The sequence below is a fragment of the Marmota monax genome, unplaced genomic scaffold (genome assembly GCF_021218885.2).
Source record: "Marmota monax isolate L192 unplaced genomic scaffold, Marmota_monax_Labrador192_F-V1.1 WCK01_AAM20220418_F8-fsc00007, whole genome shotgun sequence".
NCBI lineage: Eukaryota > Metazoa > Chordata > Mammalia > Rodentia > Sciuridae > Marmota > Marmota monax.
In genome coordinates this window covers 12,558,345-12,584,341 of record NW_026692781.1, presented here as the reverse complement: position 1 = coordinate 12,584,341, position 25,997 = coordinate 12,558,345, and the positions used below count along the sequence as shown (strand labels likewise).

Here is a 25,997-nt window from a genome sequence, read left to right as displayed (position 1 = left end):
TTTCCTCTTCTGCCATGAAGGTTCTGCCTTACCTCAAGCCCAGATCAATGGAGCTGGCTGTGTATAGACTAAGACCTCTGAAATCACAAGCACCAAATAACTTTTCCTTCCTCTAAAATTTTTCCCATCAGCTTTTTTGGTCACTGTGATGAAAAAGTTGACTTAGAACATCTACCTTGTTGAGAGTAATATGTAAGAGATGCTGTAAAAGATCACTGTGCCAAAGAAAGGGCACATATTTATTAAAGCATGTAAAATTTTGCATACTACATAACATACATATATGGAGAAGTATGGTCAGGCAGTGCATAGCTCTGCTCAAAATAAGTGAGTTTGAAGCTTTTTCTATTTTCTGAAATTTGCTCTTTCTAAATCATTGCTTACCTTTTAACTTAATTAGATACAATGCCAGAGATTCTATTTAAAAGTCCAGGGGTAATACAGAAACCACCACATTAATATCATGTATGCGTAGATACTTTACTATCTTCTTTCTTTCTGGTATGTTTTTGCTTCTATACTCAATTTTCTAACACTTTTTGGCTTGCTTAATTATAACTCTTTCATCATTTTATTTCCCTCAGAAAAGGGAAGTAAACCAGGAATGGTGGCATGTGCCTGTAATCCCAGCTCTCGGGAGGCTAAGGCAAGAGGATCATCTTGAGCCCATGAGGCCAGACTAAGCAATCAACAACAACAACAACAAAAAGACCTTTCAAAACTAAACAGATTAAATGTCTGAAACATTTTCAAAGAAGAAACAGACATGTTCTATTTGCCTTAACTTTTAAAATGACAATAGAAACCAGGCATTGTGCCACAGACCTGTAATGCTAGCTACTTAGGAGGCTAAGGGAGAAGGATCACAAGTTGAAGGCCAGCCTGGACAATTTAGGGAAAACCTTTCTCAAAATAAAAAAATAGGCATAGTTCAGTGGTTTAATCCCAAGAACCACAAAAGATTTTAAAAAAAGATTAAAAGGAGTTTATGAAGCCAAAAAAAATTAAGCAAGTTTTATGAAGACAAAATTAGCATATGTACGTCACAGAATGGCAACCTATTACTACTTTCAGTCACACTGTTAACCAAGTACACAAAACCCCATGCCGAGCTCAGTGTTTTTAATTTGATACTGCAATTAAACATTTAGAATTATATTAAATTATTAACACATTTTTCTCCTTTTACCAGACCTAGAGCACTAAAGGACCATAAAGTAGCCACTGGTGCATTCTTGTCATCCTTAAATGTTGAATTAAAATTTGACTGAAAATAAAACTGATATTTAGAAAAATCTCTTAATTATATAAAATATTATCATAGACTAAATCCCAAAAATGATTCTAAATTAACTGGCAAAATTATGAAGGAATGACTATCTTCTGAATTTTAGGTTTGAACTTTTTTACATACACAATGTTATTAATCATGACAAGTTATAAAGAAAAAAGATGTGCCACATCTCCACTTTATGTGTTAGGAAAATGACATCCACACAGGTTTTCCAGCTCTTCTCTCGGTTTAACTTACCATCAAAGCAAACTAGAGAAGGCTTATGGCACAATTGCACTTAAGACACCAATGAGGCATATTCTGTTTTTTTTCTTTTTATTTCATTCTCTTGTGCCAAATATCAAAACAAGGGACTGCGTGAAGTCTCACATACTTCTGTCCGTCTACAGAACACTGAAAGCAACCATAGACCGTCTCCCTTTTTAAGTTCCCCATTCCACAGAGTATGCAAGGCCCTTTAGGAATGTTGTGATTAAGTAAGTTAACTCGGATATGAGTCCCTTCCTTGAGTGAAACATCAGTCATGCTGAGAGGTTTGTCATAGTAGTCAGAAAAAAGATCATCCAAGTAAAGCTGTGAACGAGAAATGGCATCCATCACTCTTCTATCTAAAAGGACAAACACAGAAATGTATTAGAAGTTAAAACAGAAAACAAACAGCCCAAACTGCATTTATAAATATATGACTCTAAACTATCAGTCATGAAATGATTTGGCTTTTACATTGAAATCTTTCCTTAATACATGGCATTATTGGATATTAATCCAGGAAGGAAAAAATTCATTTGAAATACTCTTCAAGAGACATACTTCTTTCAAATAGTATATTTCTCAGTCTGTAGAGCAGTGCAAACGTTGCTGTTTCTTCCCTTTCAAATCCTCCTTTTGACACTGAAGTGACACAAAGGTCTACAAAACAATTTTGAGAAGATGTTATAACCTGAACAACTCATATGCTATGGGGTGTTTTATAGGGCAATGAATCTAGTAATTCATTCCATTTTTTTAAAGCTAAATTCATACATTTTTGGAAAAAATTCATTTATATGGTACAAAATTCAAATCACATAAAAAGGGTATGCAGGATTAAGTCTCTAGCCCAACCGCACCCAGCCAGTCTTCCACCTTAGAGGCAATGTTAAGTGTCTGTGTATGCTTCCAGAAATACTCCTTATAGTTTACATAAAAGAATATCTATGTATGTATGTGTGTGTGTGTGTGTGTGTATAATTCTTTAGGACCAAATAGTTACACATTAGATACATTTCTTTAAAATATGTCTTAGATATTGGGCTCAGTGGTACATGCCGGCGATCCCAGCAGTTCAGGAGGCTGAGACAGGAGGATCACAAGTTTGAGGCCAGCCTCAGCAACTTAGAAAGGCCCTAAGCCATCTCAAAATAAAATACAAACAGGGCTAGGGATGTAGCTCAGTGGTAAAGCACCCTGGGTTAAATTTCCAGTACCAAAAAAAAAATTAAAAATTCAATAAAATATGTCTTAGAGATTATTCCATGTCAGAGTCTATAGAGACCTCGCCCTTAATGGCTTCCTAGTATCCTGATTTATGGATGTTCCCTTAAGGTTGTTTTCAATCTTTTGTTATTAGGAACAGACTATCCTTATACCCAAACTATTTCACATGTGTGTAAGTACACCTGTAGGATAAATTCCTGGAAGTGCAAGGACAAACATACTTTCATTTAAGAATTAGATGGATACCACTCTATCTTCTTCCCATACATCAATATAACTGTAAAAATCTACACTTAGTAGGTTCCAAATAGAATTTACTCAGAACGTAGTTTTGTTTCTAGGCTTCCTATTCTCTCCTCCCACAGAATTGTAGAAAAAGAACAAAACAGATCTAAAAATGTTTATAAATTATCATGGCTAGGGGGCTCCCTTCCTGGTCTTTTGGGCTATATATACCTGGACTTGGGCTGGCTGGCGGCCAACCAAGCTTAAAGACCTGTGAAATGTAGACAGCGACAGTGTGATAGGTACACAGAGCTATCACACAAGAGGACAATTCTGAAGGAAGTATCTATACTTCTAGTTATGTTTTAGGGGAGTACAGGGGCAGTTGTATCTAATATAGGTAAAACTGAAGTATGGTGCCCTGACACTACAGGCCTCTTTTTACTACTCCTATTTACCACTATCAAAAACTACCTATCAGAAGGTCGCTGATTATCTCCCTATGACTCACAGTGCAGAAAGCAGGCATCACTTTTCTATGATTATCAGAGAAAGGAGGTGGGGGAGGGAAAGGGAGAGAGAGGCTTTTCCTACTAAATTCTCCTAAAAAAAAAAATCACTGTTTGAAGCAGATTCTCCACTCACCAAAGGCACCATCCAAGTAAATGAAGAGTTCAAAAACACTGAAAGCTATGGTTGTATGTGCTGGAAAAACAATAGCTTTGTCCCTTCCCTTGGGATTCTGTTCATCCATAAAATGAAACTATATTAAATAAATAAAAAATAAAATAACATTATTAAGGATGCTGACACGTCAGGATAGATTTTTTTGAGAAGCAAATCATCTTTTACAATACTACTAAAACAAAAAACAAAACCTCTTCAAGTAAAGAATTACCCTGCTTGAATTAGACTGTCATTTCAGAGATCCAAGTGATCCAGCAGGAACTGGTAATCTGAATCGGGGAAGACTTCTAGACTATTTTGCTTACTTTGGTACTGAAGCCAATGATTAGGGCCAACCCAAGAGTAATGCTCTCTGCAATAGAAGTTTTTTTTCTTAAAACTTCAAATCTTACAAAATAACTGTGTTGAGGTATTTTTGGCCCTAATCTGTCTACTGTTTCAAATCCTCCAGAGTTTTTCTGCAACTTTCCAAAAGCGTTAACCATATTCCAATAATGCTTCAGTCTGTGCCCCTCAAATCATCCAATGTTAATCAGAATTCAGTGGACAGCTGAATGTCATACTGAACAGACCTTTATTAGTAAAAGACTTGAAAAAGATTATCATTTAAGTCTTACCTTTCTAACAATTGGCTTTAATCCTATCAAGGCATTATTAGGTGTCACTACATGACAAAGATAAAGAATATCATAACTGAGATCAAATTTAAACCCACGTGGGCCAGGGTTGTGGCTCAGTGGTAGAGTGCTTGCTTAGCCAGTGTGAGACACTAGGTTCAATTCTCAGCACCACATATAAATAAATAAAATAAAGGTACATTGACAACTAAAAACATTTTTAAAAAATTTAAACCCACATAATTTTCTAATTTTTTTAAAGGATTTAAAATTGAATGAAGCATGCTTTGACCATTGATGATATTCATTTAGAAAAACTATTTTAATATAGAATATAAATTCAATGTTTAAAAATTCCAAGTATGAACTATATAACTTAAAAGTAAAATCAGGCCAGGCATGACAGCACACATCTATAAATCCCAGCTACTCAGGAGGCTGAGGCAGGAGGAGCCCAAGTCTGGGCCTGCCTTGGAAATTTAGCAAGACTCCATCTCAAAATAAAAAATAAAATGAGCAGGTGGTATAGCTAAGCAATACAGCACTTGCCTAGGATGTGTGAGTCCCTGGGTTAAATCTCAGTACCTCAAAAATAAAATAATGCAACTTCAGCACTTAGTTTGTTTTCTTAAAGTAGAACTTAAATAGCAACGACAGAAATGCTGGCATGCAAATATTCAACAAGAATTAGTGCTTTATCTGCATCATATTACACATGTTTAGAATCTATGTTTTCTTGGATTTTTTTTCATGTTCTTAAACACTGTGCAAAATCCTAAACCACTGCAGCTCTTTCATCTCAACATTTGATGTAATATCTAAGTTTCATTCTAACTGAGTGCTTTTTTAAAACTTCCCACAGCAACTCTGTAGCTAGTAAGCAAAGCCTAATGCTTCTGTCTTACCCGCATGGCTTCTCCTCGAATGCCAGCATGAACAGACAGGGAGCACTGTCGTGTGGTTCGAATGCTTTCCATGACCACGCAAAGCACAGCCTTTCTGCTGCTCCGTGACTGACGTATCAAGCTGTGATCGAAGTTAATTTTCCTAAAATAAAAAGAAGACAGTCATAAGATTCTTCAACATCAAATTATATATAATCCGGCACATTTTTTTCCTATCATGTGTTACTCATTCATAGTCCATCTTAACGAAATGTAAAAAAGGCAGACCTAATATAAACCAGAAAAGACACCCAAAAGAATGTGAACACCCTGGCTCTTCCTTCTAATTTCTTAAAACAGGCTCATGTGGAGTTTTGTTCTCTCTATTGAGTCTGTTGGAGGGGGCTCTCTACATTTGTTGCAGACAAAGAGTCTTTTTTTTTTTAGTTTAATAATTTAGCCAATTTGTGTAGGGGCTTAGTGATTTTGTGGAACACTAGAAAATCTTCTTCAAACCAAATGATTCTTGGGTATCTACCCTGACCCAAAGTTTTGTATACTGTGACGGCAAAACCAGACCTGGTTGTAAACAGAAATTACCAAAAAAAAAAAGGTTTGGGTAAGAAACCAATGCTTGGGGAAAGTTCCTCTCAGCCATTCTTTAGGAAGCCTAATTAACCAATGGGTTAACCTTTTGGATTACTGTAAATAACTGCCCTAGGAGTTTAACTTCTCCCTCTTGAAATATAAACATCCCTGTGCTATGCTTTTAAGGCTAGAGATTTAACACATGCCTGTGAAAAGAGGCCTTTATCCGTATCTGTTTCTATAAGCATGTTTACACAAGGCCTTCAGCCCTGTAGATTAGGAGTTTTTTTCTTAAAGAGGAAAAAAGCCCCCAATAATAGGATGAGTCTAAAATGATGCCAAATAACCTATAAAAATTGTGAGAAACTGTGGATGAGTGCTCAGAATTAGAGTCTGTTCCCCTCTGGGCCCATCAGCATAAAACAATGTTTGGAGTTCTCCTCTCCTGAGTGCTGCTTGCTGCTCCTCAACCCGTCTGTTTCCCGCAACAATACTACTACATTTGTAATATTTAAAAAAAAAAAAATCACACAAATAAATTACATTAGTAAAATTAAGCATTCTTTACAATGAAGTTTATATATATTAAAACTTTTAATTAAAACACTGACATGCATTTGGATTATTATACTGACCGTGTAGTAATTTCTTTGAGTAATGTTGATACTTCCACTTCATGTTTGGTTACTACACCAAATGAAGCTTTTACTGCAATGGAATCTGATCCAGTAACATTAATCCCAACGTCATTTACAATATGGTTGCCTCGCCTTCCATAAAGTGAAACATCTGATTCATCTTCATAATTCAGTAATTGATAAGATGAAATACCTTTATGAAAAGGGACTAGTATTTTTAAATGCCTCCAGTTCAGCTTATATAGATTATATAAAGTAACAGGTTAATTTGCAATTCAAGATCCAATCTCCCAAATGGTAATTTAAAAAAAAGCAACATTTCAGGCCAAAATTAAAATAGCAGTTCAATTTTACAATAACAAAAAACAAATAGCCAAAATATTTCAAATGAAATCAAATTATCTGTTCAGTCAACAAAATTTCTTAAATATCAAGATATACTAGGTTATTGAAATAAAAACAGGTGTTTAGAAGCAGTAACTTATCAAAATGTCAATTGACTTTTTAATCAAGCTTTAAAAACACATTTAAAAACACATTTAATCAAGCTTTAAAAACACATTTCAGTTTACCAGGTGTAATAACTGAATTGTAAACAAAATTCAAATTATTTTTATCTGGAGATAAGATCAAATAATACACTAATTTATAGAGGAAAAAATACTATGTCGTTTTCTAAGTTGATTTTGATTAAAACAACTTATAAAATAATTAATAGACTTTAAAAGTATTCAATAAGAGATTTGATATTATATAAACTTTAGGCATTGTTCATCTCAATAATATCATTACTTTCATAATAAAAGTTGCTTTTTTTTCATTGAAAATATGTATTACTAGTATAAATAGTACATAGGACCTCTGTTTAGGTTACTAATAACAGTTCCATGAGTAGTCACTCCCAAACATTTAAACTTACCAGCTGAAATTTCTCTGTCTCCTAGGAGAATATCTTTCAGTGTAAAAGGTGTTGAGGTAAATTTATATCTAGGAAACAGAAAGCATCGCTTCTTTTTTACCACCAGACTGAGAGGCTGGTATTTGTCAGCTTCACTGAGGCTTGGAACTGGAACTAATCTCCCTCCATCTCCAACTTGCTTGACAAAGCTCTTTGTAGCAGCAGCAAACATATTAATATCAAAATGTCATCAACTGCAACTCCCAGGTAACAAATCCATTTTCAAACAAGAAAACCAGGCACAAAACTAAGCTTGCTTGATCTTAATACAATTATACATGTTAAAAATACAAAGCATGCTTTCACCAAGTAGTTTACCCGTGTACACCTCACAACATTGCCTATCTTCATGTGCTCAGGTAATAAATAATAGATCAACGGTGTAAAATGATATACTAAAAGCAAGCCTAATTTGGAATGGCAATTTATAGCACTAAAATATACACAGAAAACTAATTCCAACATACCACTGACATCCTTGATGGGAATCATAGTTGATAGTGATTTTCTAGTAGCAATGGGCCAATTCTGAGGAAAGCAGATAGCCCCATGGGAAACGCTGCAATTTAGGCACTAACATTAGTCCTGGATACTATCTATAATGGACCTAGTCCAAAGGGAATTCCTTCACAAGTTCACCAGGCAAATTTTGGCCACAGAACAGTGGTGTTTTTGAAACTTTATGGTATAGAGTTAATGCAGGAACATTTTCCCATCTGTATGTTCACAAAACCAAGTGCCTAATATTAAATATAAATACACAGAATACAGGGAAACAAATGCCTGCAGATATTTACAAAATACTAAATTAAAGCCATTTTACACATTTAGAAAACTATAAAATATTATGCAATGTTTTCTTACTCAGAAGCTAGGCACTCAGTCTATATAACCTGAAATGGAGTCCTGCTGCACTTATTTTGTTTTTATTTCGTCATTATTATCCTACTCAATCTGTAAAGAGATCTATAAAAGGTTTTCACTTGTTTTTAAGAAACTTTTTAGCTAAAAATACATATCCAAAGCAAATCTGTACTAACGTTTTAATGAACATTCAAACAATGTTTCTGTGGTCCTTAAAGATGTTCACTTAAACTTAATACAGCTGGGTATTAGTTGATATACATACACCCATATGTGGTGTAGAGGAAGAGGGACTAGGCTTAATTCAAGCCTCAAATAATGGAAATTAATTTGATTAGATTCTTGGTATTTTTTTTTAACTTGCTTTCAAGTGTTCAGGGGTCACACGCAACCCAAAATGTACTTTTAGTAACGTCCTTTCTGGGGGCTGGGGCGGTAGGTAGCTTAGTGGCAAAGCACTTGCCTAGCATGTGTGAGGCACTGGGTTAGTTCCTTAGAATTACATAAAGAAATAAAGGCGTGCTGTTCATCTAAAACTAGGGGAAAACATTTTAAAATAATAATGTCCTTTGTGAAAGCAGTATTGTGTAAAATCATCTTCCAGAGGCACTAGATTCAACCCTTAGCACCACATAAAGAAATAAAAGGCACGTTGTCCATCTACAACTACAAAAAATTTTTTTTAAATAATAATGTCCATTGTGAAAACATTATTGTGCAAAACCATCTTCCAGAACACCTTGTAAGCACAGGGAGCCATTTCTGCACGTGGAAAGCAAACATTTAGAGAGACGACACAAGTAATGTCGCAGTTTGATCCCCACAAAAGGTAGCGCATCCACCAACGCCATTACAACCAACAAAACTGGAACCTGGCCTACAGAAAGGCCTTCCTTTACACCTAACAAGCCTTGCCGGGCTCTGCTGACCCGCTGTCCAACTTGCCTCCAAGACAAAGGAGCCCGCCCAGCAGGAGAGAAGGGTCTCCAGAAGCCCCAGAGGACGCAGAGGCTGGAAAAGCCTGCTCAGCTCTCAGGAGCCCATAAATCAAGGGTCTCAAGTTTCATCGCCAGGTTCTGAGAGGTTCCCTAGCAATTTTGCATTAACATTTTCAAATCTTTCTTAAAGTGAACCTGTCCCCAGATTGTCCTCCCCACCCGCCAAATACACCGGACTTCTGGCCTCGCTAACCCTGAGCCCACAGGAATAAGCATTCTTTCCGGGTGGCAAACCACCTCCTAAGGCCCCCAAACTCAAGCTCCAGGCGCGGTGACAGCGGCAAGCAAATGATCGACCAGGGTGCCCCGGGAGCTTAAGTGGAGCGCAGGCGGGAACTGGGAAAAGCTGGGGTATGACAGAGGGGGCGGGGCCTGGAGAGAGGAGGGGCGGGGACTGGAGAGGGGAGGGGCCAGCACCGTGAAGTCTCGTGAGCCGAAGGGGGTGCAGGCCAAGCTGGGAAGAGCCGGCGCTGGGAAGAGATGGAGCCGGGAGAGGGGCGGGGCCTGGCTAGTAGCGGGGCCTGAGGTCCGGCAGCGAGGAGGTGTGGCCGGCGCCGTAACGCCGAGTCCCCGCCCTTCCTCCCCCCACCCCGCCCCGCCAGTTCCTTTCGCAAGAGGGACGCCTGCAGCAAGGAGACCTGGAGACTGTAGTGCTGGAGAGCTCCGCTCGGGGACCGACCGACGCGGGAAGCGAGGACGCCGTTCCGCACTGCTCTTTCTCGCGCTGCCTAGCCGTCCCTTCTCGCCATGTCTCAAAGCAGACGTCGCGCGGAGGCCCCGCCACTGGAGCGCGAGGACAGCGGGACCTTCAGGTTCGAGCCCGGGCAGTAGGGGCCGCAGGGCCGAGAGTGGTGGGCAGCAGAGGAGGGGGCGGGGAGCCGGCCCCGGCGGCATTCTGGGTAGAGCCCCTTCCTGTCGCCCCCCCCACACACACACACTCTGTGGTGCTCTGCCCCGCCCTCTTGGCGGCGACTGGCAGGGGTCTATGGCCCGGCCGCCGGGGTCTGTGGCCGCGCCCCGCCCCTTTTGTGGCTCGTGGCGGCGCGCAGGGGGGACGGGGTGGCAAAAGGTGCCACGCGCGGACCGGGTTGGTGGACTTGGTCTTGAGAGTATGCAGCCGTGTGCGCCTGAGAACACCTTTCTGTCCGCATTCGAATTCTGTCTATAAAGACGTCCCTCCTTCACCCTGCTAGCCCCTGCTGGGTGACTGCCTCAGCAGAGCTGGGAGACAGGTGCGCACAGGCCTTGCCAGCTCTGGTCCTGGCAGCCAGGAAGCTACAGTAATTCCCCGGTCACCATTGATAGCAGTCAAAATTGGCCCTGTGTATGCTTCTGCTTCCCTGTTTGCTTTGACACACCTTTTTCTGGTTTTTGCAGTTTGGGGAAGATGATAACAGCTAAGCCAGGGAAAACACCGATTCAGGTATTACACGAATATGGCATGAAGACCAAGAACATCCCGGTTTATGAATGTGAAAGATCCGATGTGCAGATACACGTGCCAACTTTCACCTTCAGAGTAACCGTTGGGGACATAACCTGCACAGGTCTGTATGCACAGTTAACCCCTTGACCCTGCTGGTTGGCAGTCCAGACTTGATGTTACTTTTCAATTGGGAAAAGTGCCCCTTTTGCCAGAGACAGCTATGAGGGGCAGGTTTTAAAACGGAGACCTCATATATTAGGTTGTTAAGAGCTTTTCAACTTCATCTGATTCTAATTTTCTCTTCTCCAGATACAAGGATGCTCAGATAATAAAAAGTTATCCAGGCATCCTACAAGGCTCTTCACATACTATAGGATCCTCCCAAGGTTCCTCCAAGAATTAAAAAGAAACCGGAAGGGTTCTTGGAGCCCTCATAGCTGGGTCAGTAGGTACTATCAAGTTTCATAGTTTTATAAATTATAGCAGATACAGGGAGGCATGACCCCGGAGTTGTCTGAGTTTCCCTTCTGTCTTTATAGAATTATTTGGAACTTTGGATCTCTTGTATCACTCTTAATTATGTCCACAAAAAAAAAAAAAAGGCAAAACAATGAGGAATGTGGAAAGACTCCCATTCACTGTATTAGTAGCTTCTAGTTCCTGAAACTGTACAAGTATTTTGTATAAGATAGTATCTCCTTTTTATACATGAAGAAACAGGTTCAGAGAGATCATAAATAACATGCTCCGAGTCACACTGCAGTGAAGTTTCAGAATTCAGATGCATGCCCATTTGTAAATGTGAACATTATTTTTCTCATATACCTATTTAATTGCAAACAAAAAAGTAATACTAAATTTAATTTGGAAAAATGCCAAGAAAAGTATTAATAGGAAGACTGAAATTATATCATTTGATAATCTGAAGGCATCATTTGTATGTGTCCCTGGAAATTTAGACTCCTCTATTTTCATTGAAGCTACTTTAACAAAAATATGAAGCTTTTTTTTTCTATGTGAGACAGGTGGATAAGAAGTGTGGCTGCAATGTTCCTCATATAAGCCATAGTGTCAACATTGCATTATTATTATTTAAGTTGTTCTATTTTTAAATATCCAGTGGAAGTTTAAAAAGAAGTAGTTCCTCCCACCCCAACATGCTTTAGGCCAGGGAATGATTACTTGTTTCTAGGGCTGGATTTGTGGCTCAGTGGAAGAGCACTTGCTTGCCTGGCCTGTGTGAGGCACTAGGTTCAATCCTCAGCATCACATAAAAAAATTAAATAAAATAAAGATATTGTGTCCATCGACAACTGAAAAATATTAAAACAAAACAAAACACCTGTTTCTGTTATTATCCCTTGGACCTCTTCTCCCACTACCCTGTCTTCCTGTGCTAGCTAATCTGCCTCCATGGCTTCAAATACCAGATAAAGGCTAATAATTCAGAAATATCTTTCTTCCGGTCCCATTTGCAGAACAGTGTATCAACTTGTGTGCTTGTCAGGCAACTTTGTTTGGATGATACAAAGGCCTCTCAGACTCATTGTCTCAAACTGAATCCATCTTTCCCCTTAAACCCATTTTTTTGCATTCATTTTCTCTGTAAAGGCACCATAGTCACACAGTCGCTCAGTAGAAATTCAGGATTTTTATGTGGTGCTGAGGATCAAACCCAGGGCCTCACATCTGCAAGGCAAGCATTCTACTACTGAGCTACAGCCCCAGCCCCAGGGTTGGTATTCTTGATATCTTTTGCTCCTCTCCTCTCTTGTCCAGTTTGTTATTAAAATCTCTCTACTAAATAGCTATTAAGTCTCTTTCTCTCTTCTTCCTATTGCTACCATCCAGACCACTGTCATCTCTTTTTTTGGATTATAGCTTCTGTGTTATAACTGCTCTTTTTTTCTTTTTAAGTTTTTTGATAGATTTTTTTAGCTTTGTTTTATTTACTTTTATGTAGTACTGAGGAGTGAACCCAGTGCTCACATGTGCTAGACAAGCATTCCATCACTGAGCCACAAACCTAGTCCCTCTTTTATCTTCTTCCTGTGTAATGCCCATTCTCTACGAATGTTCTTTTCCTAGTACTCAAATTTGTCCTCCTTCTCTTAACATCCATTGAGTGGTTTCCCCATCACCCTCTGGATAAATACAAAAATTTTAACGTGACTTCTTACCTTCTTGAGATGTAGTCAACAGAAGGATTGATATCATTTGGGTACTTGATGGAAATGCAGAATATAAGGCACATCCCAGATGTATGGGGTCAGAGTATGTTTTAACAAAATTCCTTGTCAATTTTTATACATGTTAAGGATTGAATAGCACAAGTGTATATAATATCTGTGTGTGTGTGTGTGTGTGTGTATGGATATACATATAAAACTCATTCCCCAGCCCCCAAGTTCTCCAGCCTTTTATCTCAAAATTGCTCCCCTTGAGCTCTTACACATTAGCCATATGCAACACTTATGGCCTTGATAACACTGCTTTCTTTTGCCTTTGAGCCTTTGCAGGTGCCTTTCCTCTACCAAGAATGCTCTTCCTAATCTCCTAGTTCTCTCTCCTTTACTAGACTTTCCTCATCTTTCAAGTGTGTGTTTAGTTCTCTTTCTCCATAAAACTGTTCTGAAGCCCTAACAAGAACAGTGGTACTGCTACTTTTGTGCGCTTTCCTAGAGCTCACACTTAGGTTTGGTGTAACATGTTTCAGATACCTATTAGCAGACAAAATCCCACACTAGGCTGTCAGCCATAGAAGTCAAGGAATCTCTTCAGTTCTGTGCTATGTCCCTAATGTCTATGTTATTAGATAAAAGAGTATGGTTTTTGTGTCCTCTGACATTAGAGGGTCACACTTCAATCTTATTTCCTAACATTGAGGGTTTGAACTCAGAAGGAAAAAAATGATTGAATTCACTCTTTACCAGATGCAGCTGCTTGCTGAATTCAAATATCAGTCTTATCCCTAACCTCCCTTATCTACAAGGCAAAAGATACAGATTGTGTGGAAGACATAAGGCATAAGCTGACACCTATTACTGCTTAGCCTAGCATAGGGGTTTGATCCAGAATAGGACCAGGCTATTGTGCACATTTCACTGTCCAAAAGTTCTGAAAGTTTCTTCTGTAAAGGAAATTTCTTGCTTCAGAAGAACTTCCTGCCCAGGAATAAGGGAAGAGTGAAATGCTAAGTTGTGTTTCTTCTGGAGGTGTGACATGGTCTACATCATTACCATTTGTGTAATAAATATATAATATAGAAAGAGTAAAGTTTTTTACATAGGGATGCATAGATTTAAATACATAGAACTTTTTAGATTGTGATTTTGTTCCTGTATCAGTTTCACACAGTGAATAGTTTATTTCAGTGTATAATTGCATGTAGTGTATGTTTTCAGTACTAACTGCATATATGAAAAACCTGTAGTGACTTTGTTTTGTAGTATGACAACATCTCTGTAAGGCACACATTTTCACAAAGACTATCTTTTTACATTTTAATTCAGGTGAAGGTACAAGTAAGAAGCTGGCGAAACACCGAGCTGCAGAGGCGGCCATCCACATTCTGAAAGCCAATGCAAGTATTTGGTGAGCTAAATTTCTTTGTATTCTGCAGCTCAAAATGATCATGGCAGAGGTAAGATTAAAAATGTGAACATGCTCCCCAAAGCAGCAGAGTGAACAGTATCTGAGCTCTAAAATTCTATTTCTTTGTGAAAACCTATCACCCATGAAGATAGTTCTATCCAATTAAGCCCAGCAGTTACCAATTAACTGCAGCCTCTCATGAATTAGGCTTTACTTTGTTGTTTTTTAGATGGCGTGCAGCAGTCGGAAACCATAATATCTCTGGCAACTGTTAATATTCTGTATTAAGACTTTGATTATTTCTACACTGAAGAAAACAAGGTGTGAGATGGAAATAAAAATATTCCTTAGGGAATTCTCATTGGAAAGAAGGAGGTAGAGATTTCCTTTTATTATAGACTGTATACCAAATACGAGAGAATGTGAACTGGGATATCCTTGCCATGTTTTTCCAAATTGAATTTTTTTTTTTTCTGTTTTAGGTGAATCTTAAAGCATCTCATGTATAATAAAATATTATCGTTTGGTTTCTGTTAGGCACACCATGGAACATAGTATGCCTTAAATTCTTTTTACACATGAACTCAAAAATGCTAGAAGTGGAAGCTGGATGTGGTGGCTCACGCCTATAATCCCAGCAACTTGGGTGGTTGAGGCAAGAGGATTGCAAGTTCAAGGCTAGCCTCTGCAACTTAGAGAGGCCCTAAGAAACTTAGTAAGACCCTGTTTCAAAATAAAAAGGGCTGGGGATATGGCTCAATGGTTAAGCACCCCTAGATTTAAACCCTGGTACCAAAATATAAAAAAATAAAGAAGTTACTATACTAATTACTAGTAATCTTTCATTGATTTACATTTCTTTCTGATTTTAGCCCCTGATTCTACATGTGTGTTCTTCCTCTGAATTATAAAACTCAGGTTAAAACAGAAACATCTGGTCTTTGACATAAATTGTCTCAAATTGCAAAATATACACAGATGTTTAGTACATAAAAATGATTTGGACAACAGTAAATAGTTCTTCTGGGTAATAACTTTGTCCACTCAATTTGCTACCCAGTGATAATAGTTCTATATGTCAGCAATCTAAATAGGTTCTTGTGACTTTTTGGTAAATGGATAATATTCAATAATTATTTAAAGAATTCTGAAAGTATAGTTTCAATTTCTCCCTGGGTTCAGTCCCCAGTACCCAAAAATAAAGAAGATGCTTAGAGTTTAGTCTGGTATAATCTGCTCATAACTAACTGCAAAGATCTGTGGAACTTGAAATCAGATTGTTTTTCCTAAAGCCGTAACAAGTCTTTAGGATTAAGTCTGTATTTAGGTTCTCATGCAATACTCTTCCCTTTTCCTAAGTCATTCTAAACTTTTTGGTTAATTTAGAACTAACCAGTGACATAGCAACCCTCTAGACAAGCACTTAACCCAGACAAGCCTTGGATCTCACAAGGTGATACTTGCTTCTCTGGGGTCATACCTTACAATTGATTTATGCTAGCTTTCAAGACATGCCAAATGGCATAGCAGATTTTGAGTTCTGCCTCCACTGATGATGGCTGTGCTATTTCTGTGCAGCCCAAAGGTCAACCCAACATGTTGAGCACATTGGTAGAAATGAGTGTACGGAGTGTCCTTTCTGCATATAGGAACTTCACTTTGTCAGCAAAAAAGGCTAACAAACTTTACTATATATTTGTGCTTCTTGACAGATAAAATGGGAATTACTAAGCTGTAATCAGGCCTAAAATGGCCTGATTTAATACAGAGACTTTTTCACTTCTCCATCACAATTATTTGGGTAGCTTCGGCATGCAGCATTGTAAGTGAATACTTATATCTAATCAGCCTATGTAAAGCTTGAAATTCTGGCATTTGGTAAAGAAACTTGAGGAAGTGCAATAGTTAAGCCTCACTTGTCATGGAAGAAATTATTCTTCTATTGCTTAGGTGGAAGTAACCTTGGAATGCAGCTTCTTCTGCATTAGGCATTGATCTTCTGAGTAACTAGTAATTTCAAACTGCCTAGAAAAGATTGTTCTTTTTCCTTAATCATAATCCCTACATTGTTAAACCAGATTTATGTAGACCATCTATTTTATGCAGGATACATAGAACTCTTAACAGGATTATCTTAGCACTGAGCACATGATGAAATAATAGGTCTCTCTTCCACAGTTATATTGATGATCTGTGTTATCCATAGTGCCAGGCTAAATTTCCTGGCTAATACTCTTATTATATCTTGTGTAGTCATAATAGTGTACTTTGAATATATTTTTATCAAGCACCTATTATGTATAAAGCACTATGAAGCTTATGTAAGTAAATAATGCACCCTACCATCAAGGAGTTTACAATCTGAATTGGGAGAGGTTTGGTGAGGGTCAGACAAATTACTTGTATTTCTAAGGCTGTATAATTTAGGTCAGTTTTCTTAAGAAAGAGTCAAACCAAGCTTGGCATAGTGGTGACACCTGTAATTCCAGTGACTTGAGACGCTGAGGCAGACAGTCTTGTTTAAGGCCAGCCCATACAACTTAGTAAGACCCATCTCAAAAAGAGAGAAAAGAGTGTATCCCATTGGTAGAATGTCCCTAGGTTTGATCCTCAGTACTTAAAAAAATAAAATAAAGAATAAAATGTCAAACCAAATGTTATAATGGTTCAAAGGAGTGAGAGAGTATGATGCATTGGGTAAAAGGCTAGGTTTCTTAGAGGAAGTGACATTTGATATGTACAGATAGATACAGAGTTCAGATTTCTATAGAAATTGTTGAAAAGAAGGGCATCACATGTAGATATAATGCAAGAGCTTCACTTAAGTAGAAAATTTTTTCTTTTTTAGTAAGTAATTTGGGGAAATTATTTTATTGAATAACATTCAAAAATATGTTTAGCTTTGCAGTTCCTGACCCCTTAATGCCTGACCCTTCCAAACAACCAAAGAACCAGCTTAATCCTATTGGTTCATTACAGGTAAGTTGTATATTTTTTCCATACTTACCTTTTTGTCTACTGATAAAAGATAAAATTAATTGGTGGTATTACAGTGCTCAAGATAAGCCATTTTATATTTTCATGATGGTGAAATATTTTGTTTTCCAACTTATTTTATGCAGCTAACTTAGAATTATTTTCCCGTTTATTTAAGTTGTGGATTTTCTTCCATATGCAGTATCTGCCTTTGGTTTGTGAAATTCTCATTTGAAATAACAGGACCTCATTGCACATGGGTAGAGAATATTATACTTTAAGAACATTTCTTCCCATCTTTGTGACAAACCTCTTTCTACTTCTCTTGAGACAGAAGACTTTATAAAGAGCCAAAATTGGGTAACCTAACTCAAGATGCACCCTACCATCAAGGAGTTTACAATCTGAATTGGAAGAGGTTAGGTGAGGGTCAGACAAATTACTTGTATTTCTAAGGCTGTATAAGAAAAGAAATGTAATTAATTTATTTGATTATTCTAACAAAATTATATTTACACACACACATGCACACACATATGTTTATCTTTAAATTTCTGCAAACAGAATATTCTTTTTGCAGATTATCCATGTGCTCTGTTAGGACTATTTTCCTCTCCATTACCTAACCAATCCGTTGGTCTCTTTTTTCTGCTCTATAAGTTTTTCTATTGTTTTCTTCACATGTAGCCTCATCCCAGTTTGTTTGCTGTCTCTGCTCCTCATGAGCCCCTGACCAAATGCTGCAGGTCCAGAAGCCCGTAGGTAGGAGGGGAGAGGCTTTAGGAACTGAGGGCAGGGAGACCTGTGGGTGTCTCCTCTGATGTTCCCAAAGAGGTCACTGGTGGCCGGTCTTTCTCTGATATCAGCTCACTATTGCTTAAAAGAAGAATGCCATTCATAGGACAAAACTGCTTCCATTTTAGTATTGTAATATAAAGATGTAAAAGATGGGAATGTTTATGGGACATATAGGGTCTTTCCTTCTTTTCAAATATATGACTAGAAATGAGATTGAAATCAAGAAGAAATAAAATTTGTGTGATTAAGCCATTGCACAGTTGAATTTTCTATTAATTTACTATTAAAGCTTTATTTCAATTTTATAGGAATTGGCTATTCATCATGGCTGGAGACTTCCTGAATATACTCTTTCCCAGGAAGGAGGACCTGCTCATAAGAGAGAATATACCACAATTTGCAGGCTAGAGTCATTTATGGAAACTGGTACTTGTTTCTTACCATTTAAGACATTTGTAATATTTTCAGATGATGAATGACCATAGAAATCTTTGTTGTTATATCTTCCCAAAAATGTCTGTGGGGAGAAAAATTGATAAACTCCTATACTACTATCTCTAACTTTCTAAGGTAGAACTTAAATATAAATATTTGGTCTTGCACATCTGTAATCCCAGCAACTCAGAAGGCAGGAGAAATGAGGGTTCAAGGCCATCCTCAGCAACTAGTGAGGCTCTGTTCCAAAAACTACAGAGGGCTGAAGGGGTAACTCAGGGGTAAAGTAGCCCTGGGTTCAATCCCCAGTTCCTCCAATAAAAAAAGGAAAAAGAATACTCATGTTTCTTAATTTGATGTTTCTAAAAAAATCATAAGTTGTTAATGGAAAGATGTATTATTGGCTCCATACCTTAAATAATCTTCATCTATGTATTAGTGATTTAAATAATTCATCTGGGAGGAAGAACAGTAGTAAATCTCTTAAAGTTTCAACAGATATTCTAGAAAGTAGGACTAGAGAAGATTACATTTGAAAAAGAGGTGATTAATAAGAAAATAGATGGCCCAAAAAATGCAATAAGATAAAAAATAAATAGAAATTGTCTTTTGGAATTATAGTAACTTCTAAGTTGTAAAAGACATAAACTGTGAGGAATAGCAGCCACTTAATTAAGTACTAGTGAGAATTCTTCTTTATTACTCTGGCATGTTTTTGTTATTTTCAAAATGACCGAAAGTAGACTTTTACCTTAGCTAGATATTAGTTTCAAGTAACAGGCACTGTCTGCCTTGAGAGGTGATGTGGCCACTGCAGAAACCACTAGGCCAGAAGCAGTGCCTCTCCTTTGGGTTCCTGACGTAGTCCTTTATTTTCAAAAGTGAAGCAAATTACTTCAGATTTTTAATTTACAAAGCAGAGTATGAAAGTAGCTATTTAAGGTATCTTTCTTTCAATTCCATCATTTTTTATTCCCTTCTTATTCATGTTAAGGAAATTCTATATTTGTTAGTATAGAAGATTGTAAATAGATAATGGACATTGAGAGAGGGATCATATTCAAATATATTTTGGTAAATAAATTGGTCACAATTAAACCAAATACTGTTCATTAAAGTTAGGCAAAGGGAAGAATAATTATTAAAGAAAAACAGAAAGTATAATTATTAAAGAAAAACTGTTAAAGAAAAGAACTGCCTTCAAAAATGTAAAGAATTAATAGTCATTTGAGGGCTCGAGGTGTAGCTCAGTATTAGAGCACTTGCCTAGCATGCATGAGGTCCTGAGTATAATCCCCAGCACTGAAAAAAAGAGGGGAAATAAGTATATATATTAACGTGTGTGTGTGTGTGTGTTTTACAACCAACAAAAACAATAAACAAAATGTCAAGTGAGTAAGAAAATACCCTAGAAGATGAAAAACATAATCCCTTACACATTCAATCATCCTCTGTGGACACTGATTTCCTTTCTAAATCTACCATCTTTTTTCCTTTTTATAGGAAAGGGGGCATCGAAGAAACAAGCCAAGAGAAATGCTGCTGAAAAATTTCTTGCCAAATTTAGTAATATTTCTCCAGAGAACCACATTTCTCTAGTGAGTATTAAGCAGACAGTTATGATGTTAATTTGATTAAGCTTTTCTTGCTTTAGGAATATTTCCTTAATTTCTTGTTGGATTGATACTTCATTGTTGCAATTTAAAAAAAAAAAAAATCTTTTCATCTTTCATTTGCACACCATGCCAATTTTAGCTGCTTTCTATATGTGAGCCAGAGTCACATGAGGTAACCAGGTAAGAGGACTTGAGAGACACAGTCAATTCAGAATAATAGGATGGGATCTAAACATGACAGCCCCAGCTGGGGTTGTACCTCTGTGGTAGAGTGCATGCATAGCATTTGTGAAGCTCTGGATTTGATTCTCAATACCAAAAATTACTGAAGAATGAATGAATAAAGTGATAGTCCAATGGTGCTATTTTGGCCTTCAAAGCAACAGCACTTTTCCATTTTTTGTTGGTCCATTCACTTATCCACTCAACAATCATTTAGTGTGCTCCTACTGTATGCTAAGGTCTGTGCCCAGTACTGGGCTACAGTGAATGAACAATTTCTACCACTAAGGAGTTTATAGCCTCCTAAACAGGGAAGAATATTACAGATGAGTCCTTACAGAGGGCAGTCTGGGAACATGGAAGAAGGTATCTGATCTAGACTGTGGTTTCAGAAAACCTTCAAGGAGGAAGAGAAACCTTTGCTCTACATACAAAAAAAAAAAAAATTGTGTGGTTTTTGTTTCCCTGATGGGCCAGGGGCCCCCTCTATGTCTCCAAAGTTGCCTCTTAGATAAAAGGCAGCACCATCTTGGTCAAAAGAGAATTAGAAAAATAATTCATTAAAGGTCTCAACAACTTCCAACTCCAATATTGACAAACAAAAGTATTTTTAAATACTTAACAATGTATTTTATTTATTTGTGTTGTTTTTTATTTTTCATTTCATGGTATTTGTTAAACGGATGTGCATGTTAGCATTGTCTAGTTTAAATTAGAAAGATAACCACATAGTACCAATTTAAATATGCTTTCTGAAGTATTAAATGTGAGTGCTTGTAAGTATACTGATACTGGTGTTAAAAGACAGTCTTTAAGACTATAAATCTTCATCTCTATTTTTCAGACTAATGTAGTAGGAAATTCTTTAGGATGCACTTGGCATTCCTTGAGGAATTCTCCTGGTGAAAAGATCAACTTACTGAAAAGAAGCCTCCTTAGTATTCCTAATACAGATTACATCCAGCTGCTTAGTGAAATTGCCAAGGAACAAGGTTTTAACATAACGTATTTGGATATAGGTATGATTTTTTTCTTTGGCTTATCCCAAGATGCATTTCTTTTTAAAATGTGTTTGAAAAACAAAAATTTCTGTTATAATTTGTTATTTCTAATTATAGGATCAAGGATTCTAACTATATATAATTGCCAGACCAGTATTATATATAATTGAGATGTCTTGATTCTTGTGGATAGTAATAATAGCTAACATACAGTTTCAATAATAAATGTCAATAGCTGAAAGTTATAGTTTAACTGTGTGCCAGCCCTGTAGTAAGGACATGTATCAATTAATGAATCCTGAAACTAACTCTGAAGTGAATTCTATTATTCTTACTTATGATTGAAGAAAGTAAGGCAGAGAAAGGTTGAGAAACTGACCCAAGACCACATAACTAGCCAGTGGTAGAACAAGATTAGGGGAAGAGGGTCAGACATGATGGTGAATACCTGTAATCCCATTGACTCAGAAGGCTGAGGCAGGAGGATCACAAATTCAGAGCCAGCCTCAGCAACTTAGTAAGCCATAAGCAACTTAGTAAGACTCTTGTCTTATAATGAAAAATAAAATGGGCTGGGGATGTGGCTCAGTGGTTAAGTGCTCCTGGGTTCAGTCCCTCATACCAAAAAAATAAAAGATTAAAAAAAAAGAAAAGAAAAGAAAATTAGGGAAAGAGTTCCAGCATATTCACTGGCTGTTATACTAGGTCTGTCGGGCATTTGGCAATTAAAAAGCACTCCCATTTGTAGTACAAGTATCAAGTCTGTGTGGGCCAAACCATGTGTCCACTTAATCACTGAGTGCCATTTCTCGGCAGTAAATGGGAAAAAGTCAATTTGTAACTTTATTCCATCCCAGCTATCATCTATTATATTTTCCTTAATTTGTGGTCTTTTATATAGACAAATATGGACAAATGAGAAAGCAAGTCAGTGTAGATTTTATTTTAATTCAATTTGTAAAGCTAGTTGTGTGTATGTGTATGTCACACATTTGGTATCTTGATTTAATATCAGCATAACAAGTGAAGAATTTGATATCCCTACTCCACTCTCAGTGAGATGTAGGAACTCAGCTGTCAGAGATACTAGCACTGGAAAATTAGAGTGGTCAGGGGATGAGAGAACTTCTGATATTCTCTGCTACTTTGGAATTAAATGATGAGTCATGCAGTGTCTTGATAAGCCAAGAATGATGCAGAACCGGGAAAATTAATGAAGAAAGATGGTCAGGAGAGATGGCTGATGGGAATCCACTCATTTAGCAAATATTTATTGATGTTTGTAGTTTGTTGAGAGTTTGGGATACAGAGATAAATGAGCTATGTCACGAATAGAGTTAACTATGGAAGATACAGAATCTCTGAAAAGAAGGAAATTTGAGATGGATATTTTGGATCGTGAATTAATTCCTTTGAAACTCTTATGAATTTTAAGAACTAAATCATTCTTATAAATGTAGAACAAGGGGCTGGGGTTGTGGCTCAGCTGTAGAGCACTCGCCTAGCACATGTGAGGTGCTGGGTTTGATCCTCAGCACTACATTAAAAAAGTTGTGTGTGTGTGTGTGTGTGTGTGTATAAACAAGCTTTTGGCTAACTTTTAGGCAGCTATCTTCAAAGAAAATAGATAAATGACCAACAAACCTATGAAAAGATGTTCAACATCATTACTCAACTGGGAATTGCAAGTCAAAACTACAGTGTGGTACCACTGCACACTATATAGTCAAAACAATGGAAAATAGCAAGTGTCTGATGATGAAGAGATTGGAATCTCATACATTGTTGATGGAATGTAAAATAATTTAGCCACCATGGGAAAATGTCTTAGTTCCTTAAATTAATTGCCAGCAGTTTCACACCTAGGTATATAACCTACAAGAATTGAAAACTGGTATTCAAACAAATAACCAGTACACACATATTCCCAGAAGCACTATTTGCAAGAGCCAAAAGTGGCAATGGTCCAATTGTCCACCAACAAATGAATGGATGAACAAATGTGGAATATCCATTCAATAGAATATTATTCAGCTGTAAAAGGGAATAAAGTTCTAATATGTGCTACAACATAGAAGATAGTGAAAAACATGCTGAGTGAAAGAAGCCAGAAACAAAAGGCTGCACATATTCTATGATTCTGTTTATATTAACTGCCCACAGAAGGGTAATCCATAGACATTAAACACAGATGGTTGGTTGCCAGGATTGGGGAAGAGGGAATGGAGAGTAACAGTTTAAGGAGTTCAGGATGTCCTCTTGGGGTGATGAAGATGTTTTGAAACTGGCTAGAGGGACTACTTGGACCTCACTATAAATCTGCTGAGTGCCACTAAATTGTTTATTTTAAAATGATTGGTTTTATGTGAATTTTCCTTAAATTTAAAAAGATGGTAGAACTAAAAAAAAAAAAGTCTCTTCACTCACTAAATAATCTCACTTTATCTGGATATTCTTCACTAAATTGACTAGCTAAAATAGAAACATTTAATCATGACCACTTTGAATGAATAAGTCATAAATTTACTTCTTAAGAACTCTTGCCTCATTTTACCATCTTCAGAAGAATGAGAAGAATGTGCATTTCCTGGGTTTAAGTGTTGTTTTTAAAACACCATAACTGAGATTGCACAGACTTAAACCCTAAAAATAGGAAGGCACAAGAGAGGTCTTTCCCTGAACCAGGTCTTTTCTTGTTGAAATGCCTACTGAAAATGACTTCCAATGGGAAACAGCCTCTCTAGTCCTCTAGCAAATGGTTCTTTCCCTCTTAAGAAAGTTGCTTATTAGTACAGTGCTTTCCAAGCCTCGTTCAAAAAGTCACATTAGAGTTGCTTGGGAGCTTCCTTGAAATGCAGGAGCCAGCCACCTCCGGCCCCAACCCCATGCTTCTGATAGAATGGGCTAGCATTGAGTCCTAAACACCTGTGTTTCTTTGAAGTTCTGTCAGATGGTTTGAAGCAGTATGTTTGAGAACTGCTATGACTGAACGACCATTTCTGTTGTGAAGCTGGGGATTAAACCCAAGTGCTCTCCCACTGAGCTACATCCCCAGCCTTTTTTATTTAATTTTGAGTTCCCCAACCTGGCCTTGAACTTGTGATCCTCCTGCCTCAGCCTCCTGAGTTGCAGGGATTACAGGCGTGTACCATTGCACCTGACTCATTCTATGTTTTTTGTTTACACAAGCATGACAGAAATGATGAATGAATGAAATAGTGTACCATGGGTGAGAAAGACCAAAAAAACAACAAAAAAAAAGATTGTTTTTATAAAGGATCTGCTTTCTACAGTTGGCACTAATCATCATGTTTGCTTGTGTCATTACAGAAGAACTGAGTGCAAATGGGCAGTATCAGTGTCTCGCCGAACTGTCAACCAGTCCTATCACAGTCTGTCATGGCTCCGGCATCTCCTGTGGCAATGCACAGAGTGATGCCGCCCACAATGCTTTGCAGTATTTAAAGATAATAGCAGAAAGAAAGTAAACTTAGGGCATCTTAGAAAGTCCTTCAGTAGCACATAAAAAGTTTCCGTCACTCCTTCCCCAGTAAAACTTCTACTGTATTGTTTGAGTTTGTGTGTTGTTTCCACATCTCTTCGGATTCCATCAACACTCCAGATTTAATTATCTCCTGGTAGTTATTACTAAGCTCTTTTTAATGGCTTCAACTTTGTATTGGTATATTGTTTTTATAAACTTTGTACCACGAAGCAGAGCAGGGCCAGGCAAATGGGAGGAAGAAACTGCATGTTTGATAATGATGATGAAGAAGAAGAAAAAGAAATAAAACTACTGCTAGCAACAGTCTTACTGGTGCTTAAACAACTTCTTTTTTTTTTTTTTTTTTTGCGCAAGGCTTCCTAACGGGAATTTGAAGGAAGCCCCTTTTAGGTTTAGATGTTGAGAGATGGCATTAACAGACTTTTACTGAATGTGATTGTTAAATTTCAGGGAACATGATTGGTCTCCTGTGTATTTGAAACCATGTAATAAAGAGCTGTTGTTATAATGAGGTTCTGCTCATTTTATTAAAGAGCTACTGACTTGACTTTGGCCCAGTCTTATAAATAATATTTTAATATGGATAGTTTGTTATTTATATAACTCAAAAAGTCAAAGGTAAAAGAACCTGTAGCCTAAGCAAAATATATATGTGATAAATCACTTCCTTATTTTCTGTAAGCATATGCAACATTGTATTTTGCCTTGACATAACCATTCTTAGATGAAGTAGTAGTTGAAAAATCATTAATGGCATTACCAGACAACCCCAGAACCTTTCCAGTTCATTCAATTCCGTTATAAGAATATTTGAAACAAAACAGTGAGTGATTAATAGAAGGTAAGTCTCACAAATTTTGATTTTACCCTCCATATTTTCATATACCATCTGTGACACCTCAAGTCTCATCTGTCAGTGCCAGCTAGTGCAAGCTTTGTAAATGAGAAGGAAGTCTTTTGGCCCTGTGTCCAGAGCTCAGGAGAGCCATGTAGATAGAGAAAGCAAGCTATGAATGATGACAGGAAGTTTTGACTATCTCAAGTGTTAATCTAACAATAGATAAGATAGAGCAGGATTTTGGAAAAGAATCATACCTGATTGGAACCCTTTAAGAATAATGAAACTACATTACAAAAGAAAACTAGTACATGTAACTTATTTGAAGTTCTAAAGAGCACTCAACATAGTTTCACA

The 25,997-nt window shown here is 37.3% G+C and overlaps 2 protein-coding genes across 9 annotated transcripts; one reads left to right on the top strand and one right to left on the bottom strand.

Moving 5' to 3' along the window:
* Nucleotides 1–1,416: 1,416 nt before the first annotated feature.
* Nucleotides 1,417–9,998, bottom strand: Pjvk (pejvakin). Of its 6 annotated transcripts, XM_058580238.1 has the most exons (8): nt 9,467–9,637; nt 7,835–7,926; nt 7,329–7,518; nt 6,407–6,602; nt 5,205–5,346; nt 3,641–3,758; nt 2,105–2,203; nt 1,418–1,902 (listed from the first exon to the last, which is right to left on the bottom strand). In XM_058580238.1, the coding sequence occupies exons 2-8, from the start codon at nt 7,841–7,843 to the stop codon at nt 1,610–1,612; spliced, it is 1,047 nt and encodes a 348-aa protein (XP_058436221.1). In that variant the 5' UTR covers nt 7,844–7,926; nt 9,467–9,637; the 3' UTR covers nt 1,418–1,609. The 6 variants fall into 6 exon arrangements, with proteins under 6 accessions (XP_046303459.1, XP_046303461.1, XP_046303460.1 ...); XM_046447503.2 differs by lacking the exon at nt 6,407–6,602 and having other exon boundaries at nt 1,417–1,902; nt 7,329–7,396; nt 9,467–9,633; XM_046447500.2 differs by having other exon boundaries at nt 7,329–7,926; nt 9,467–9,638.
* Prkra (protein activator of interferon induced protein kinase EIF2AK2) lies at nt 9,904–25,313 on the top strand. Of its 3 annotated transcripts, XM_046447511.2 has the most exons (8): nt 9,904–10,041; nt 10,607–10,776; nt 14,168–14,249; nt 17,150–17,228; nt 18,332–18,449; nt 19,962–20,056; nt 21,141–21,315; nt 24,628–25,313. In XM_046447511.2, exons 1-8 carry the CDS (start codon nt 9,977–9,979, stop codon nt 24,783–24,785), a joined length of 942 nt encoding a protein of 313 aa, XP_046303467.1. In that variant the 5' UTR covers nt 9,904–9,976; the 3' UTR covers nt 24,786–25,313. The 3 variants fall into 3 exon arrangements, with proteins under 3 accessions (XP_046303467.1, XP_046303468.1, XP_046303469.1); XM_046447512.2 differs by lacking the exons at nt 9,904–10,041; nt 10,607–10,776; nt 14,168–14,249 and adding exons at nt 14,278–14,624; nt 15,962–16,071; XM_046447513.2 differs by lacking the exons at nt 9,904–10,041; nt 10,607–10,776; nt 14,168–14,249 and adding an exon at nt 14,278–16,071.
* The last annotated feature ends 684 nt before the right edge of the window (nt 25,314–25,997 follow it).